We start from the raw sequence: 19,763 nt of genomic DNA on the forward strand, positions 1-19,763 counted from the left end.
GCTGATGGGGGCGCTGCAGCCGCCACACTCACCGCTGCGCCTGCAGTCCCGCTCCGCAGCCCCTCTGCTGTCGCCGCCCCGGCTCTGACTGAGACCCAACGGCTCCGCGCTCGCCCGCCTATAGCCGCCCTCGCGCACAGGGCCCGCCCCCCGGCCGCGCCCATTGGCCAGCGCCGTCCCCTGCCGCGCTCCGATTGGCTGACACCGCCTCGCGCCAGCGGCGGGCTCGCGTGCGTGAGCTACGTGCGGCAGGGCCGGGGCCTCGTGGAAAATCCCCGTGCGAGGGGGCGGGGCCGGCGCGGCGCATGCGGGCGGGGAGAGCGGGCGGGACCATGTGGAGCGGGGTGCGGGGGGAGCCGTGAGGGGCGGCCGGGCTGGGGATGGACACTGGGCATCAGCCACACTGGGCATCAGCCGGGTCCAAAACCCTGCCGTGGGCAGCCACATCTGCCGCTGCCCCAGCTGAAGGACAGGCATGGCGTGAGGGGACCGACACTGGGCATCCACATCTGCCGCTGCCCCAGCTTGCTCCAAACCCCGTCCATCCTGGCCCTGCACGCTTTCAGAGTTATCCTCCATCCATAGTGCCCTGTGCCAGAGCCTCAGCACCCTCACAAGGAATTTGTTCCTAATCTCCAATCTAAACCTGCCCTCTGTCAGGTTGAACCCATTCCCCCTGTGCTGTCACTGCTCGCCCTTGTAGGCAGTCCCTCCCCACCTCTCTTGAGTTCCCCTCAGGCACTGAAGGCCATGAGGAGGCTGCCCAGAGCTTCTCTCCGGGCATAACAATCCCAATTCCCTCAGCCTTTTTTCACAGTTGTGTCCAGTTCTGGGCTCTTCAGTGCAAGAAAGGCAAGGAGCTACTGGAGAGGGTCCGGTGGAGGTCACAAAGTTGGGGCTGGAGCATCTCCCTGGGGAGGAGAAATGGCAGGGCTGGGCCTGGGAGACTTAGAGGGTGTGGGAATAATGAGTAAACCTGGAAAGAGGAAGGCTGGAACGGATGTGTGTGTTTGTAATAGTTCCAGGGAAAGGCTAATTACAAACACAATAAATACTCACTCTGATTTTGAAGTGAATAACCATCACACTTCCTGGGGCAGGGGGACAAGGAGCACTGATGGTGACTGTGACACCCCACAGCAGTGTGCCAGCAGGAGCACAAACTTTGCCCAGTGTTCTGGGATAGTGGAAGGCATCCCTGCCTGTGTCAGGGCTGGGATAGGTTGAGCTTTCAGGTCCCAAACCATTCTGTGTTCCATCTGTGAGGATGTGGCAGTGCCCAGTTCACCCTGACTGCCCCAACAAAGCCGTTTTATTGCTCACAGATCAGTGAAGTTTTTATTGCTCACAGATCAGTGAAATTTGTGCTCCTCAGCTCTGCCCTGCCCTGCCAGCCTGTGCTTGCTGTACCTTCTGGGCACATTTTTCTTTCCTTCCTGAGAACATCCCCTAGGGACAAGCTTAAAGTCTAATAAAGAGCAAAGGAAGTCAGCTGGACTGAGCTTCCCCAGGCATTGCAAGTGCCCTCAGACCCGCTGTGACCCCGGCTGGGACAGCAGAGGGACGAGCCCTGTGCCAGCCAGGCTGGTTTGTGGCAGTGCCCTGTGTCCCCTGTGCCCGCTGTGTGTGGGGTTTGTGCCTTCCCTGCACATCCCTGTGGCGGCACAGCCACCAATCAGGGCAGAATGCTGCTGGGTCCTACCCAGCTGAGATAAGGCACCATTGGGCAGGAGATGCCCTTGGAATTAAACTGGTAGATTTTTTTGAAGTGCCAGCCCCCCCAAACTGCAAATTGTACCCCTTATACCCCTTGGCAGCACTGGCTTGTCCTGCAGCCTCACCCTTCCTGCTGTGAGGGCACATTCCCTGTAAAAACACATTCCAGATGCTGGAAATCCTAAAGCTGCATTTTTATGCTGAATTTTAACTGCTGGATTACAGATGCTTCACTATCTTTGCCTTTATTGCCGTGCAGGAAAATCACAGAGAGGTGTCGAGTCTCGTAATGAGCTAAAGAAAATGGAGCACAAGAAAGCCTGAGGCTGAGGGAAATTAAACATTGTGGTAGGCAGCAAAGTCTGATGCTGAAGTACAGCAGGGTGCTCTTTGGGGACAAAACGTCTTCTGAAAGGTCATAATTGACCTGGTGGGGGGGCAGAGGAGGGGTTTAAAGCAAACCCTGAGCTCTCCCTCAGAACTCCTCAGAGGGGTTAAGGACTTGTCCCCTGCCTCACCCTCCTTCCCCTGTGGGCGCAGAGGCAGCACAAAGCAGATTTCCTGCGCTGGAGCCTGCATTCCCCATGCCAGCAGGATCCCCGAGGAGGCACAGCTGGGGACACTGGGGCTGCAGGCATCCATGAGCACAAGCCTGGCCCTGTTCAGGTGCTGGTATAATTTTTTCCTGGATCAGCAGATTTAAACTCGCACTGTGCCATGCATGTTAAAATTAAACTCGGAGATGGTATTAAAAGTGCTGCTGCTCACTCGTGTATCCTGCCTGATTTTTCTTTTTTTTGTCTCGCTTTAAAGAGCATCCCCAAGGCTATGAGGTTTCTAGGAAGCAGGAGTTTCTTTGGGAATACAGGCTTGTTACCAGTTTATCAAATACTCAGTACACCCTTAAAATATTTCACGGTTTGCAAGGGGCCTGTCTGCATAATGGGGTGGACACTGGGGACAGAGTTTGGGGACACACAGAGCCAGTGTTCCCAGCAGAGGAGAAAAACCACGGCACAGTCCTGGCTCTCAGGCACCCAGCAGCCTGAAATGGAGAACAACCCTGAGGAGCAAAATCCCCCCACTGCAAGGCCTCGCATTCCTTGTGCTTTACGGTAAAATTGGAAGTGTGATAAATGTACATGTTTTGGAGCACAGAAGGCAGCCAGGGCAGCCTTTCCCAGTTCAGAGCAGCCGGGCAGGAGCCCTGGGAGCTCTGCAGAGTGTGAAATCACTGCTTCAGACAGCCGAGGGTGCCAAGGCAGAGCAGAACCTCCACAGATCAGGACTTGTTTGCGATGCATCCAAGTGCTAATAAGCACCAGCAGTGCAGGGCGCATTCCAGGGCGTGAGCTTTCAGAGCACCTTGAAAGCACTTCCTGCACGCTCTGGGCCTTCTCTTTCCCCCCAGAGCCTCCCAGAACACCTGAAGATGTGCCTGGGTGGCTGCGAGGGCACCTCCCTCCCCTGCTCCTTCCACTGCAGCCAGTGCCAGCCCGCCTGTGTTCTGAGCAGCTTCCTTGGGGAGGGCAGCTCTGCATCTCGGGGAGCTTTGGCCCTCACCTCAGCCCAGGTGGGATCTCCAGAGGGAAGCCACTGGATGCAGATGTGAGTGCTCAGATCCCTGCTCTTCATCGACCCTGCAGAGCCCGGTGTTTTTAAGGAACGTTCGTTGCAAAGGTAATGGCAGAGTCTGACTAATGTTCTTTCTGGGTATTTTTACATTGTGGAATGACTGCTCAAGATGTTTTCTTCCAGGCACTCAGAGCCTCCTCTGACTTTACATCCTTCTCCCCCACTTTTCATCCCATTTTCTGCCGTGCCTTTGTCTCCCAGCTTCACCCTGCAGTGAGGCACCTTTAGGCACATGAATAGTGAAATGGCTGGAGGTGACAGACCTCATGGCTTTCTTAATGCTCTTAACCCCCAGCATTTCCAGCTTGCTTAATGCTCTTAACTTCCATCTTCATTATGCTGTCTTCTCCAGGGCTGTGGGGAAGGGCTGTTAGTCCGTGCTGGTTAGTGTGGTCTGTGCACTGTGGCTCCATCATCAGCCTCCCTGAGTACTCCAGGGCTGTGTGAGACACTCAGGAGCAGGCAGGATGTTCTTTCCTACTGGAAATGCTAACCTACATTTACAAGTGCCACATCCACTCTCAGGGCACGGGCAATGGCCATTTGGAACGGAACCAATGCATGAATCAGTGTGCTGATACCAAAGAGAACATTTCCCAGGAGCTGATGATCTGATATGGTGATCTGCAGGGAGACTGAAAGAACCAGCTGGACATTAATTGCCAGGAGTAGAGGATCCAAAGGCCACAGCTGCTTATTTCAGCCATGCTGAAACCATGCTGAAACCATGCAGTAACCATCTCTGTGGAGGCCAGAGTGCAAGTCCTGCACTGCCTCTCTCAGGGTGTCTGAGGCTCCTTGCTCAGCAGGGCCTTCCCCCTCTCTTTGAAATATATTCCACTACAAAGGGGAAAGAAAGCTAGGAATTGATTTTTGATGTTTAAGATTGGGGGCTTTTTGAATGATAACTTGAAAAAAAAAATAAATAAAGTAGTCCAAAAACAACTAATTTGTTTCCTTAATGGGTGCAAAATTATGTTATGTAAAGCACAAGAGTTATCAAGCAGGATCCTCAGGTACAACACAGACAGTAGGATTTAAATTTCCTTCATGTTGTCTTCCTGCCTTAAAAATCAACCTCATTCTCATGGGAAACACTTTCAGCTCCCATCATCTCCTACTCCTCAGAGGGCAGTGGTGATGAGCTGCTGGGAGAGGGGGACTGTGGGCACTCTGCTCCTTCTGGAGGTCCCTGCTGTGACCTTGCCTGCAGACAAACCCACTGCAGGGCTGAGCAGGCAAACACTGGGCACTGATGAAGTTTAAGGTGGCGTCTCCTTGTAGTCACCTTTCTTCCATTCCACCGCTGCATTTCTTAATCCAAATCCACACCTGTGCTGCCTTCCCTGCCTTCCACACCTATCAGCAATGTCCTCTGATGTTTTCAGAAATTCTCTGCTGAATTTTTTCCTTAGGCCAGGCCTCTGACAAAGGATCTCTTCCAAAGCAGCTCTGCTCCTGCTGGGATCTCTCAGCTTTCCCCATCCTTTCCTCTCTTTTTCCATGGACATTTTTGCTCTTGGGAAAACAAGCACAACCCATCCCTCAGGTGCAGCCTCCTCATCAGGTGCTGAGTGAGCTGCAGCACTCTGATCCCTTATCTCTCAGCTCCTTGCCTTGGGGCTGAAGGTCCTGCCCTGTGTTCCTGCAGCAGGTTCTCCACAGCCTGGAGAGCTGGTTGCCGTGCCTTTGGAGAGTGCTGTCCCCTGCACTCGTGGGATGGCTGCATTGCTCACCCCTGAGCTGTGCAGGGGTTAATGCATTCGTGCTTGTGCAGCTTTTTGAAGATGAAAAGTGCCGTGGAAGGGCTCTGTTATTGTTACCCCGTATGGAGAGGTCTGTACCAGACCCAACCGTATTGTGTCTGGCCACTGGATGTCACAGCTGCTCAACACACAATGCAGAAAGGAAAAGTGCTTACCCAGCAGTGAGCAGCAGCACTTTCCAGAGCCCTTACTTGTTCTGTGCACTGGGTTTGTTTGTTTGCTCAGGGCCTTGGGGTCTGCTCCTTTGTTTGTGCACTGCTAATGTCCATTTTCAGAGGGATGGAGCAGCAGTTGTGCTTCCCCTGCCTGCCATAACCCTGGGAGATGAGGAGCAAACTGAACATTTTTAGGGGAGCAGTGCAGGTAGGTATAAAGCACTGATTACACCATGAGCAGGAATTGGCACATGCTGCCAGGCTGCCTTGTCACCCAGTCATTCCTTCTCTGTCCCAGCCAGGGCACAGCACAGAGCCCTGGCATGATGGAAACCTTTCCCCAAGGCTCTCTCTCACACAGCTCCTCCATCCCCACACTCAGACCACGTTCCTGAGCTCCTCACACACAATGCAGTGGCAAGTCTGGCCTCCCCCTTCCTAATCCTGCCTTCACGCTTTGCTTTCCTCCAAAGTCCCAAGCAGAGATCCAGAACATGAAATCCCCTTTCAGCAAAGTCTGTAGAGCAGCCCTAAAGAGACATTACAGGGGCTGTAATGACTTTTCCTGGAAATGAAAATGAAGAGGGATTATTTGACCATGTTCTCTCCTTTTTATAGCATCACATTGTCCTTTTCTCCACCTTGGGGAAATGGCAGTGAAAGGCTGCTCCTGCCCGTGGTGCAGCGAGGTGATAACCACCCCACAAGTGATGTGAACATTAAAAAGGGAAAACTATTTTAAGATAATCCAAGGGTTACAGCTATAACTAAGAGTAATTGGCTGAAACTGAGCAAAAGAAAATTTAGGTTGACAATGAAGTGCAGGTAGCTAATGCTGAGATCTGTTAGACCGTGAAATGGAATTCGCAGAGGAAACCTCTCTGCTTTCAAATGGGCAAATCCTGCCTTTAGGAGCACTGGTGTAGATCTCTGGTGTCTATCTCTGACTGCCTCAAAGCCCATTTCTTCCACAAAGCTTCAGCAGAATCATAAAGGTGTCTGAATTTATATCAGAAGAAGGGAAGAAGGTGTCCCTGCCCATGGCAGAGGGTTGGACTAGATATTCTTTAAGGTCCCTTCCAAACCCAACCATTCTGATTCTATGATTAAATTTAGTCAAATACATCAAAATATTGTATAAGATGAAGGAGGTCTAAAGGGATTGTGTGAACTGGAGAAATGAATTCCAGCGCTTTTCTGCCTCTGTGATCTCTGTATGTACTTGAAAACCAGGGGCAAAAAGGGAACAAAAAAAAAAAGAGCCTGGGCAAAATATCAAAGAAAAGAGGGCCAGTTTTGGAAATAAGATGTAGAAACATTACAGGAATTGTTGAATAAAAGAATCTCGTGTTTCAATCCGCACAGCTATTGTCAGCTTTCCTCATGGGTCTGGGCCTGCCAGCACTGGCTGATCTTTGCCTTTCATAAAGCCCGTGCAGGCTCTGGATGCCTTCACTCACCCAGCACAACCTCAGCAGAGAGAGCTCTGTTTGAAGAGGTTTCAGACTCACTCAGAAAAACCCGAATGGCCTGATTGAAGGCACTCTGTCCATCTCACTTCAAACAGCCTGTTCCTGGTCAAATGTTTGCTGGGCTGGCGAGTGATGCAGCTCTCACTGCAAGCCCTGATGGAATTCCTGCTGATTCAGAGGCAGAGGAGTTAACCCTTTCAAGTTCTGGGTCAAAGGAGCACTGAGGTTTGAGCCAGCCACTTCAATGCCACATCAAGGTTTTAATGTGGCCACCAATTCTCAGAATGTCAGACTTGAGCTGAGCTTTAGGCCGGCGAGGACAGAGAGAATAGCCTGGGAGAAGCAGGATTTAAAAGATGGCAAAGAGTCAGGGGAAACTGTAGAGATAAAAGTGAAGAGCATGGAAGCCAACGATGTGGGATAAAAGGCTTATTTCCTACTGCAGTGGAGGCAGGAGGGGGAAGGCCGAGGTCTGTGTGAAACTTCCCTGCTGCTGGGAAGAAATCATGCCAAGAATATCCATGGCTGACACAGACAACATCAGAATTTCTCACTGCTGAATCTCGGTGCAGAGATGAGTCCTGCTCCAGTCTCCACCTGTGAACCCCCAGCTCACCTCAGGCACGGTGCTGCCATGCTGCCCAGGCACTTTGTCCATTCTTCTCTCCAGAAAATTATTATGGAGAAAATTATTCTCCTGCAATTGCATCCAGGCAGCAAAAGAGCTGACCAAGACAAGCCTCAGGCCAGCCAGGTTTAATACCACATCCACTAAAAAAGCCCCAAGAACCAGTAACTAGTGGTTGATGTGGGCAGTACTTATACAGGAGGACTTCCATAACATTCAGCTCCTAGTTAGAATTTCTGTATCCAAATACATTTAAAGAATTTAATTGACATTATTGTTCTGTCCTAACTCCAAAAGAAATTCATGCTTTGTGCAATTAGTAAGTCCTTTCCACAGATTGCTGTGTCCTCACAGAATGGTTTGGGTTAGAAGGGACATTAATGACAAGAATTTGAGCTAACACAGATGTGGGGTTTGGGTGTGCTGAGCACCCACAGCCCCTGCTGATATCAATGAAATGTCACAAATGCTGCAAAAGCTCCATTAAAAATGAATTCCAGTGCAGCTCTCCAGTGCAGAGGTGATCCCCTGTGCCTGACTCTTCTTCACACCCTCCTGAGCTGCCGTGTGGAATCCTGAAGTGCAAAGAGGTATAAAACCCCAAAATTTCGCCCTCAGCTAATTTCAAAGCCTATTTACACAACTGGATACACAAGGATTAAGAAGTGCATTGCAGGGCAGGTTTGCTTGGTTTGGTCCTTACACAGTTCAGTGCAACCGTCAGAATAAATGACTTCTTCAGAGGAGAGAGGGAAAAAACACATTTGGTTAATCAGCTCAATATTACAGCAGTTCCCAAAGATTAAATATGCACTGCACAAACCAGCAACCCAGGAAAGGCCTTTTTACATTGACAATTCACTTGCAAAGAGTAAGATTTTGAGTCAAATACCTGTATCTTCTTCAGCACAGAAACCTGACTTCCCATGGCACCTGTAGCTCACCTGTGCCTCTTACTGGTGAATTGCTGTTATTATTCATAGAATCACAGAACGGGCAAGACTGCCTGTGCTGCAGAATCCTGGGGGCTGTCCTGCCAAAACTGCCACCCAAATTGCCCCAAACTGCCACCCAAACTGTCCTAAACTGCCACCCAAACTGCCCCAAACTGCCACACCAGGCCTTACCTTCTGTGCAGCTCAGACTGACCCTCACTCCAGACTCACCTCAGCTGCTGCCACCTTGCTGAGCTGCTGAAAATCACATTGTTCCTGAAAATAATTGCCAATTTTATCACAAGTGGCAGGGATGCTGGGCACGAAGTGCTGAGATTTCACTGATCTGGGTTTTCTTGCCTCGTGGTTGATGTTGCTGCCTGTCACCTGAAACCAACAGCCCAGCTATGCTGCTTTTGTTGGAATCTCTAGTTCTTTTCCATAGAAGGTAAAAATTCCACTCCTGGGGAGATTTCTGCTCCCCTTTTGTTTTGAAACCGCGGGTTTAGGAGCTGGGAAGAAAGGGCTGCCAGCAGTGTGTCACTCCTGAGGGAGGAGGAGGAGGAGGATTTTCAAAGGGAATGGCATTTGCCTGGTGACAGAATACAAAAAGGCAGGCAGAGAATCCATGGTCTGTTCCCTGTTCTGCCAAATGACTTTTACTGGACCATACACAAGTCTTTGCTTGGGACACATTTTTAAGGAAATCAAGTGTCTGAAGAGACACAGAAGTCGACAGGAGCATTTAGACACCTGTGATCTGGTAGTTTTTATTTGAATTCCTGCATGTTTTTTGAAAAGCCATTAGGGTTGCAGTCTCCTGCACCTTTCAACTCTAAGTAGTTTTTGAGAGCTCTGAATTTTTCAAAGGTTTCAAATCTCTCCCATTCAAAACTAGATTTCCAGTGATGAGGGAAGGTGTTGAAAGCAAAATGCTTTGAATGCTAAGGCTCAGGGCTGTGGAGTGCTTTTAGACCCAGTCTCTAATTTTCAGAGGAGCCAAGTGTCTGCAGTTTTGATTTCTAGCAGGATTGTGAACGCTCTGCACTTTTGAAATCCAGCGAATGCCTTGTGCCTTGGTCCTTGCTGTGCAAAGGGGAGCAGCCCTGAGGTCTGGGCTGCCTGTTTCTGCTTACAAAGCTCTGTTGTACCCATACTTGCAGCGAGGAGCTTTTCAACCCATTCATCAGCAATGAATGCACAGGAAAAGCTGTGCAGGGGTCAGACAGACCCGGGGCCATCAGCTCTGGCCATCGGGGCACCTGTCCCCTCTGTGGGGACAGCTCAGCCAAAGGCCAGCAGAGCTGACTGGCCAAACCCATTGTCCTGCTGGGGGTGAGGAGGAGGGCAGGAGGGCTGCTGGAAAGGCCAGGCCTGGAGAAAACCAGAGTTTGGGGTTTCTGAGGGGTTTTTAACCAATCTCCCCCTTGGCTGTGCTGCAGGTACAACACAGACATGCTGGTGGCAGTGCTCCTGCTCCCCCTGCTCCTGGTGCCCCTCAGCCACGGCCACGAGGTGTCCTGGACATACAAAGGTAAAAACAGGGCTGCTCTGGGGCTGCAGGCTCCCTTCCCTTCCCTTCCGTCCCTTAGTGAGAGATCACAGAGCAGCCAATTTATTCCACTTCAGCAATGCCTCCGTGTCTTGAAAGTGATTCTCCTCAATGTCACCTCCTTTTACTCCTTTGTGTGGTTAGGACACACTGTCAGGGTTGGCAGCACAACGAGGTTCAAACAATGGGGGAAATCTTTAGAATGTGTTAGAAGAAAAGCTGCCCTGTGGATGATCCTGCAAGGAAAAACTTTAAATACTGCCTGCTTCTTGTTTTATTGTCATATCCCAGGCAGTACAGAGCACTAAGTATTTATTTAGGTATTTATAATTTTTTTGGTGAAATTTTATCTAAATTTGATTTGTGTCAGGGGTTTGTTTGCAGAGCTCACTGAAGTAAGTGGTAATCCTTTTATGATCTTCAGTGGGCTAAGTTAAAACAAAGGATATTGCTGAAGAGTGTCAATATTGCAATTGCTCTCTCCCTAGTTAAAAATAGCTAATTGCTTTCAGTTCCTGATCCCAAGCTGAGCCTTCCTGCCTATTGCCCTGATCCTATTCACTCGCACTGGTTAAGAAGGCAATTCCTCACCTCTGGCAGCCGGGACCCATTTAAATCCCCATTTCCATGTGAACACCCTCATCCTTTGGTGGGGGTTCAGCCTCCAGCAATCGCCGAGCCTCTGCTGCAATGCAGGTTTCTCACTTTGCAGCACGGCTGTCCTGCAGACACAACCATGTGCATTTCCACTCTGGGGAAGGCACAGCAGCCCGTAATGGCTGCAGCTCCTGGCGTTCCCATGATTAGATTGGCATTGCCTGCCGGCACATGAGGAGCGCTGGGGCTGCTGGCTGACAGCACATCCCTGCCACCCTCCTTCCTCCCTGCAGGAGAGGGAGAGCTGGACGAGGAGCACTGGGCACAGCACTTCCCAGACTGTGCTGGCCAGCAGCAGTCCCCCATTGACATCCAGAGGAGGAAGGTGAGGTACAACCCCAAGCTGCAGCTGGAGCTCGGTGGCTACGATGAGCCCCTGCAGGGGCAGCTCAGGATGACCAACAATGGCCACTCTGGTAAGGCTGGGGCACTGCAGGAACAGAACTGTTGTTTCAGCTTGGAAATGCATCCCCAGACAATGCCCTTGTTCTGAACTCACCTTACTTTGCCTTCTCACCTCATTCTGCTCCCTTAGGTTTGCTGTTTTCCTCAGTCAGGCAGGAAAGCTCTCCAGAAATACATAAATAAATCAGGCAAATAAAAGGCAGTTAGGTATTTTCTCTGTTGGACATGAAAAGGGAATAAAATGCAGCTGGAGAATTGCAAATTGAGCCTTTCCTTTAATGTGCTGCAAGACAACAGGGGTGCAGCTGTGAGTGGCATTGGGGCACACTGACTCCTCTGCTTTCACAAAAATGCATCTTTTGGCCTGTGCATAAATCCTGTGACAGGAATGTCACCTTTGCATCCCAAGTTTGGTTGGATGTAGGTCACCCTGAGTACAAGACAGAGGGGGATCCCTCCCTCACCAGAGGACTGGTGTTTTGGGGCTCAGGCAAGGAAACTGAAGCACAGCACATGTTAAAAACCCGGCCTTTGGCTACCCAGTTTCAGGGCAATGCTTATCATTTAGGAGATCCCAGATCCCCCTGCTGCAATCTGTAATTCATTGCCTAAATAATTCATCAGCTGGTGCTGTTGGGATAACGCCTTTGGACTACAGATGAGCAATGAGAGAATTTCCTAATGGCTGCAGGGGAGAGAGGATGAGTGCTTTGGGGAGGCGATGGCAGCATAAAGCTTCAGCTCCTGAGTCCTGCACAGCAGCTCTTCCTTCCTGCCTGCGCCAAGGAGAGAGAAGCCCGGGTGAGGGCAGGCAGGGGAAGTGCCAGCAGGGGAAGACTGCTGTGATTGTGCCTCTGAAAACTGAAACTCCTTTTGTGTGGCCGCACCAACTCAGCGTTCAGCCCGGAGCTCTCTGTCAGCACTACTGCCCTGCCTGCCTAGACATTAATTCTTGCAGGTTTAGCTTTTTTGACCGCATGTGTGTATTTGTCCGTTCTTTTGTTAACTTCCCAACAATGCTTTTCTGATGCGGGGCAGTTTCCTAAAGCACAAAGACAAACGGCTGTGCTATTCACAGCTCCTGTGAGTCAGGCTGGGCTTTTCTACTGGCTTCAGTGAGATGGGACAGGGCAGCAGAATCTCTCAGGGAAAGCACTCAGCAGATCTGAAAGGGAAGGGGACAGCAGAGGGATTTACAGCAGGACTCTCCTTACAGGCTCTCAGAGCCAAAGCCCAAATGGCCAGGGCTGGGCAGGCAGGGTGGCTGGGCTGCTGTCCCTGCAGGCAGGCATGGCCAGAGGCCAAGCTGCAGAGCAGCAGTGCTGGGGAAGGCTCAGCTGCGCTCTCCCTGCCCAGCCCAGCTGATTCTCCACCGCCGGGCAGAGCAGGAACACGCACACTCGCCACTCACACTCAATGGAGCACTCACACTCCCCACTCACACTCCACGTGGGAGAAAAGCAAAAGCAAGCCAGGCTGCTCCCCACCTCGTGCTTGCAGCAAATATTTGCCTGGAATGTCTTAGAGGAGCCTCAAGCTTGTTACAAACTCACAGCACAATTCCCTGGCTGTGTTTTGCAGAAAGTAGAAACCCTGGTGAGGTGCTTGAAGTAAATAACCCTCGTTATGGAAGGCAGTCAGCAGGGAACTTATGAAAAAGGTAGATTATGTTATCCTTCCCACTCTAGAGCCTTTGGGATATTAAAAGGAAACATGCTTTCGTCTTGTCTGTCTAGAAACAGTTCGCAAACAAAAGAAACTCCTCAGAAACCCAAACTATGACTAATTAATAATATGTTGTGCTGCATTTTGCAAGGATAGTTGCTAGTTTTTGTAACATGCTGGGGGCTTTCATTTAGATGAGGCAATTCTCCACTTCCACTCCTAGATATATTAACATAATCTATGATTTCTGGCAGGGAATCAGCAGGAAGACAAAGGGTTTGTGACTTCTCCTTGGCAAGGAGAAGAAAAGAGGTTTGTCTCCACAAACCCTTCAGCAGTGACACAGCCTTTTCAAACCTGCAGGGCGTTCCCAGAGTGGCTGGGCCTCACTGGAATTGTGATAACAGATGGCTGTGTTGATTCCTATTCCCTTTTTCTGCCTTGGATAGGAATTGGTTAACAGACCTGTGCCAGATGTGCTGAGCTGGGTGAGCTGAGCACTGAAGCTTTCATTAGTGCCCACTGCCAATGCCAGAGCTCTCAGGGGGAGAAGGGGTCTGCAGGCACAGCTGGGGATGCCCAGTCCTGCTTGTGCCTGCACCAGCCTGAGTCCAAGAAAGGTTTTAAGCACACAAAGTTCTAAATTTCCCTGTTTTCCCTCCCACACCGGGGTGGTGACGGTGCTGGCTCCTTCCAGGAGGTGCCACCACAGGGATGGGCAAGGCTGCCCCCCCCTGCTGCCCCCAACCCTGTCCTCCTTCAGTTCAGATCGACTTGCCACCCACCATGAGCATCTCCCGAGGGCTGCCAGGTGTGTACACAGCTGTGCAGATGCACCTGCACTGGGGAGGGCTGGACCTGGAGAGCAGCGGCTCGGAGCACACCATCGACGGCATGCGCTACTTTGCTGAGGTTCGTGGGGTCAGGGACCTGGGGCTCACTGGGAAAGGGGGCTGCACCCCACAGGGCTGCAGGGAGGGAGGGGGAAAGCAGGGAAATGAAAAAGGGGGGCTGCACCCCATAGAGCCTGCAGGGAGGGAAGGGGAAAGCAGGGAAATGGGAAAGGGGGCTGCACCCCATAGAGCCTGCAGGGAGGGAAGGGGAAAGCAGGGAAATGGGAAAGGGGGCTGTACCCCATAGAGCCTGCAGGGAGGAAAGGGGTAAAGCAGAAAGCAGGGCAGTGCCAGGGCTCAGTCTGACAGTGCTGGCACAGAAAACTCCAAGAAAAGCCATGGTGAGAGCACTTGGGTCCTTCAGAGGTGTTCCCCCACAGTCACCACAAACCTGTTAAACCTTTTGGCCTGCTCTGAGGCACAAACAGCACAAACTGGGGTGGTGTCTGTCCCGCCAGTGTGTCCCTCTAACCACGCAGGAGCCACTCATCACTCCTTGCTGAATGACCCCCTCTCTCTCCTGGCAGCTGCACATTGTCCACTACAACTCTGCTAACTACTCCAGCTTTGAGGAAGCCAAGGACAAGCCCCAGGGGCTGGCTGTGCTGGCCTTCCTGTACACGGTAGGTACAGGCTTGTTGTAATCTTCGCTCTCTGCTGGGGCTCTTCTTCTATCTTCTCAGGGGCTCCTCTTGGGCTCTCGACCCACCCCTATTTATCTCAGTTACCTTCACGAGCTACAGCTGCTGCCCAACTAAGGACCCTGCAGCTGCAGCTTGTTTGGAGCAACTCAGAACCACACAGGTCTTACAATACAACATATATTCAGGCCCCCACATTTCCCCCCTTTTCTTTTAACAATTACACAATAACAATATACATACAGTTCCAGCTCTCAGGCTGTCACAGCTCTCGGCTGTCTTATCTTCTATCATAGTCCCAGCTCTCTGGCTGATACTCCAAAGTCCCAGCTCACTGGCTGATATTCCATAGTCCCAGCTCTCAGGCTGCCCGGGGGATTCCATACCTCATCACGTCGGGGTCACCAGTTGTTGTAATCTTTGCTGCAGTCCCAGCTCTCAGGCTCTTCTCCTTTCTCTGCAGCACAGTCCTGTCTCTCTTCTCAGGGGCTCCTCTTGGGCTCTTGACCCACCCCTATTTATCTCAGTTACCTTCACAAGCCACAGCTGCTGCCCAACTAAGGACCCTGCAGCTGCAGCTCATTTAGAGTAACTTAGAACCACATAGGTCTTACAATACAACATATATTCAGGCCCCCACATTTCCCCCCTTTTCTTTTAACAATTACACAATAACAATATACATACAGTTCCAGCTCTCTGGCTGCCATACACGTAAAGTCCCAGCTCTCAGGCTGATACTCCAAAGTCCCAGCTCTCAGGCTGCCACAGCTCTCGGCTGTCTGGGGGATTCCATACCTTCTCTCTCTCGATGTTTGGCTGCATGTTCGTCTTCACACGGGGTCACCAGTTGTTGTAATCTTCGCTCTCTGCTGGGGCTCTTCTTCTATCTTCTCAGGGGCTCCTCTTGGGCTCTCGACCCACCCCTATTTATCTCAGTTACCTTCACAAGCCACAGCTGCTGCCCAACTAAGGACCCTGCAGCTGCAGCTCGTTTAGAGTAACTTAGAACCACATAGGTCTTACAATACAACATATATTCAGGCCCCCACACAGGCTGGGGCAGGGGCACTGGCTGGGTAAAACCTCCCTGAGACACGAGGTTTGTACAGCTGGCCCAGGACATGGGGTCTGGCACCTCCTTAGGGGCTGTGCTGCTTCCCCTGGGCCATCTGGGCTTCACACAGCACCAGCCAGTACCCCTTGGGAGCCCCAGAAAACTACCCCATAAGTATTCTTTTTATATATATATATATATATATATATATGTATATGTATATGTATATGTATGTATACATACATATATATATATGTATATGTATGTATTATATGTATAAGAATATCAGGTGGGATTTCCCTGCTGTGCTTCCAAGCCCTGCTTTGCCAGTGGGAACACTTGGATTTTAAAGTAGTAAAAAAGAATCCTGTTCACTGTTCTGCCCCAGCTGTACAAACCTGAGCATTGTCCAGCCCATCAGGGGACCTGTGCTGGTGTTTGTTCTCTTTGTCTCCCCACAAGTGCTCAGCAGTGAGAAGGACAGGCAGGTCACACCATTGATCAAGTGTCTGTGCTATGTTTAGGATGGGCACTTTGAGAACACTTACTACAGCGAATTCATCTCCAAACTGGCACGGATCAGGTTTGCAGGTAAGACCTGGCAGTGCCTTCCTCTGTCCCTGATAGCTCCCAGCCTGTGCACACTCTGGGACCTGCCCTTTTCCTGCTGCTGTGCTGGCAGAGCACCCTCAGCCGTGCACAATTTCACCCAGAGCTGTGGGGAGGCTGCTCAGGGCTGCAATAAATGCACTCCTGGAGGTGTGGGCAGCACCAAATAGCAGCTTCCTGCAGCCTGCAGAGCCCCTGGTGCCTCCTGGAGCACCCCAGGCACTGGCAGAGCACTGAGAGCACTGCCCAGCACCCCCAGGACCCAGACAAGTCTGTCTGACAGACCACAGCCCCAGGAAGGGCCTCTCGTGCCTCTCCATCTCCTCCCAGCTCCAGCACAGTTCTGATGGGCCAGAGGGGTTTGCCAGCCCCAGCTCCAAGAGCACTTCCCCATTAACTGCTGATACCATCTCTGCTTCCTTTGGAGGTCACTCCACAACTCTCAGCTCCCTGGACATCCAAGCCATGCTGCCAGAAAACCTCTCCCACTTCTACAGGTACCAGGGCTCCCTGACCACCCCGCCGTGCTCCGAGAGCGTCATCTGGACCATCTTCCACTCGCCCATTGTCCTGTCCCACACTCAGGTCAGTGCTGCCTCTCCCCAGCTCCTCCTGCCTCTGGGTGTTCCCTTTCTGCCCTCCAGGGAACACAGAGCTCTTGGGACACCTCTCCCACAGAGATTTGGGGTGGATTCCTGCAGTTCCAGGTGCCTGTCGTTCTGCATGGCAGCAGGGCCAGGCTGTGCAGCTGTCACCAAGCTCTGGTGACTGATCACAAAACTCTGCTCAGCAAAGCTCAGCCACCCTGGAGCACTATAAAAAAGGAAGAGACCCATGAGATTAACAAGGCAAAAACTACTGCAAGAGAGTCCCCCTGGAAAAAAAACCAAGCCAAAAAAAAACCACAGAAAAAGAGCCATTCATAACATTAAAATAATTACAGAATAATTGGCAGACTTTAGAAGGTATTTCAGGGTTTTTCTGTGTCTAGACTCACACTGAAAGCAATGCTTTAAAGTTAATAAATAATAAAGAAGCATCAGAAACATTTTCTTCCAGGAGAAGAAAAAGATAAAACTGAGACCACAGTAGTGGGAGATCACAGTGTGCTCTCTTTGAAAAAGAAATACTCTTTTTGGCAGGGGAAGGCTGGAGGGCACTTGTGAGAAAAGCACTGAATAGCAGCAGAATCTCCATCCCTGCTATCCTCAGGCAGGAGCTCAGAACTCTCCCAGCCCTTATCATGAATTGGCTGATGAGGGCCCTCAGTCCTGTCCCTTCCCCAGCTGCTGCTCAGCAAGAGACCCTGAGGATTCCTGTGTGATCCCCAGTGCAATCCCCAGCTGCAGGGTGTGCCCTGCAGGTCTGGGCACAGCTGCTGTCCCTCTGCCCTCTGTAATGTCCCTGTGCCCTCTGCCATGTCCCTGTGCCATTCTGCACTGCAGGTCTGGGCACAGCTGCTCTCCCTCTGCCCTCTGCCATGTCCCTGTGCCCTCTGCCATGTCCCTGTGCCATTCTGCACTGCAGGTCTGGGCACAGCTGCTGTCCCTCTGCCCTCTGTAATGTCCCTGTGTCCTGTGTAATGTCCCTGTGCCCTTTGTGATGTTCCTGTCCCATTCTGCACTGCAGCTCCAGGCAGAGCTGCTGTCCCTGTGCCCTGTGTGATGTCCCCATGCCCTGAGTGATGTCCCTGTGTGATGGCCCCATGCCCTGTGTCTGTCCCCATGCCATTGTTCCCTGTGTGATGTCCCCATGCCCTGAGTGATGTCCCCGTCATCATGCCCTGTGTCTGTCCCTGAGTGATGTCCTCATGCCCTGATGTCCCCGTGCCCTGAGTGATGTCCTGTGCAGGTGCAGCTGCTGGAGAACACGCTGCTGGACTGGCACAACCACACGCTGCGCAACGATTACCGGCACGCGCAGCCGCTGCGGGGCCGCGTGGTGGAGGCGTCGTTCCGAGCCCAGCGGGGCCAGGGTAGGGCCGGGGGACACTGGGGGCGGGTGTGACACTGCCAGGCCCTGTGCTTGGACAGGCTGGAGTCCCCTGGCTGGGAGGGCAGCGTCCCTGCTCGGGTGGAGCTGTCCCTGTGCCTCCCCTGGTTCAAGGTGTGTGCCAGCCCTGCCCTGTGAGTGTCACACCTCCAGGGCAGCTGGTGCCACCTGGCACCACGTCGGGAGCCTCAGCTCGGCTGTGTCTGGTGCATAGAGCTGCAGGAACAGCTCTGGCTGGGCAGCCACACCGAGGAGAGGAGCTGCAGTTTGAAGCACAGCTTTTGCTCCAGTTGGAAAATGCAGCTTGTGCAGGTGCCAGCCCTCTGTAAGTTCAGCTCTCTGATTGCTCCAGCACAGTGTGATCCAGAGGAATTCACCCTCAGGCTGGACCAAATCCAGATGCAGCTCCAGGACATGAAGAGAGAGTTGCTGAATGGACTGAGCCACGCAGGTAAGACACACAGGCTGAGTCCCCTCACCTGGTGAGGATGGAGAGCCCTGCTGAGCTTGGTGGCCCAAACCATTGACAGCTTTGGCACACCCAGGTAGAATTCTGTGCCATATCTGGGCCTGCTGATGGAAATCCTTCGCCATCATCAAGGCCAGCCCTAAGCCAGCTACTCCCACAGCAGCTGCAGCTCTCTCCTGCCACATGGGAACACATTTTTACAAACAGTAAAAATGCTCAGCTCAGTTCCCCCAGGATAAATGACCCTCACCTCTATTTTATACAACATGAGAAAAGAGAGGAAAGAGGGAAAACCATTTTTTTGCCCAAATGTTTGTGTGGGGGAGCTCAGCTCAGCTTTTCATCATTCCAAAGCCCTTCCCTGCTGGCACAACACACAGCATACCTGGGAGCTCAGACTGCACAGCCCTACCAGCTCTGTGGGTGCCATCCTCCAGAATTTGGGCTGCTTTACAGGAAATGTAACTGCTGGCTTTTGGGTTATTTCAGATACCAAATCCAGCACCTTTCCAGCTTTCTACTTCCCCGTGGAAAACGTCGAGAGCTTTGTGGAGGTGCAGCCCCTCCGTGCCGTGTCCCTGCAAGCCTTCACGCTGTGCTTCTGGAGCAGAGCCCAGCCCCAGGGCAGCCAGACCGTCCTGTCCTACTCCACTGGGGAGAGCGAGCACGAGCTGGAGGTGACGGTGGGCTCAGAGCTGGGGCTCTGGCTGGGAGGGCACTTCCTCAGCTTCCCCCTGCAGCGCGGGGCGCAGGGCTGGCTGCACCACTGCGTCACCTGGGCAGCCCCGGAGGGAACGGCCACGCTCTGGCTCAACGGAGCTGCTGGCAAAGCCAGGAGCATCCAGAAGGGCTACGTGAGCCGGGCTGGGGGCTCGCTGCTGCTCGGCAAGGCCAGGGACCCTCTGCTGGGCACGTTCTCCAACGGCCTGGCAGGCTGGCTGAGCGGGGTGAACCTGTGGAGCAGAGTGCTCAGCGCCGCCGAGGTGCGGGCGCTGGCGCTGTGCAGAGCGGGGCAGCCCGCGGGGGATGTCATCGCCTGGGGACAGACCCCCATGGCCCTGCTCGGGGGCGTCCTTCTGCAGCCTGACACCAGCTGCCAGTGAGCACAGCCCGGCCTCAGGGCACCCCGACAGCCCCAGCTGCGGGCTGGGAAAATCAGAAAAACTGAGCTGGTCTGCTTGTTTCTCCTCCTGCTTTGTAGGCTCGCTATGCACTCCTGGTGCTCCAGGGTGTTTTTCCAAGAGACCAAAACCTCCATCTGTGAGATAAAAGCAATGAACTGCAGAATCTGGCACAGTCCAGCGCCCTGGCTTGTTACATCTCTCTAGGGGGTTGATTTAGATCTCCGTACACAGATTTTTTTTTCATGCCAAAGAGCTGCTCTCTGCTCAAATGAGCTGCTTTCTCAAATAAAATTTCTCTCCCATCCATTTCCCTTGTCTCTCCTCCTGTTTGTCAGCACCAACTCAGCACCCTTCCCTTGCAGTTGTGTCCCACAGGAGCAGATGTGGAGCTG

General features: G+C 52.2%; 2 protein-coding genes across 3 annotated transcripts in view; one reads left to right on the forward strand and one right to left on the reverse strand.

The window, feature by feature from the left end:
- The window catches only part of ENO1 (enolase 1), a 172,475-nt gene that overhangs the window by 11,496 nt on the left and 141,216 nt on the right, over nt 1-19,763 (reverse strand). The window contains exon 1 of one of the 2 annotated variants that reach the window (XM_005493802.4): nt 33-189. The exons of the other annotated variant lie outside the window; for it this stretch is intronic. Coding sequence (XP_005493859.2) covers nt 33-164 — 132 coding nt within the window. The 5' untranslated portion in view covers nt 165-189. Of the gene's footprint in view, nt 1-32; nt 190-19,763 lie in introns of those variants that run through there. 2 annotated transcript variants of the gene reach the window in all.
- CA6 (carbonic anhydrase 6) lies at nt 10,761-19,666 on the forward strand. Its single transcript, XM_074558462.1, has 8 exons — nt 10,761-10,932; nt 13,350-13,498; nt 14,007-14,102; nt 15,702-15,768; nt 16,214-16,371; nt 17,638-17,761; nt 18,131-18,229; nt 18,737-19,666. The coding sequence occupies exons 1-8, from the start codon at nt 10,911-10,913 to the stop codon at nt 19,348-19,350; spliced, it is 1,329 nt and encodes a 442-aa protein (XP_074414563.1). The 5' UTR covers nt 10,761-10,910; the 3' UTR covers nt 19,351-19,666.

The sequence above is a fragment of the Zonotrichia albicollis genome, chromosome 25, assembly GCF_047830755.1.
Source record: "Zonotrichia albicollis isolate bZonAlb1 chromosome 25, bZonAlb1.hap1, whole genome shotgun sequence".
Taxonomy (NCBI): domain Eukaryota; kingdom Metazoa; phylum Chordata; class Aves; order Passeriformes; family Passerellidae; genus Zonotrichia; species Zonotrichia albicollis.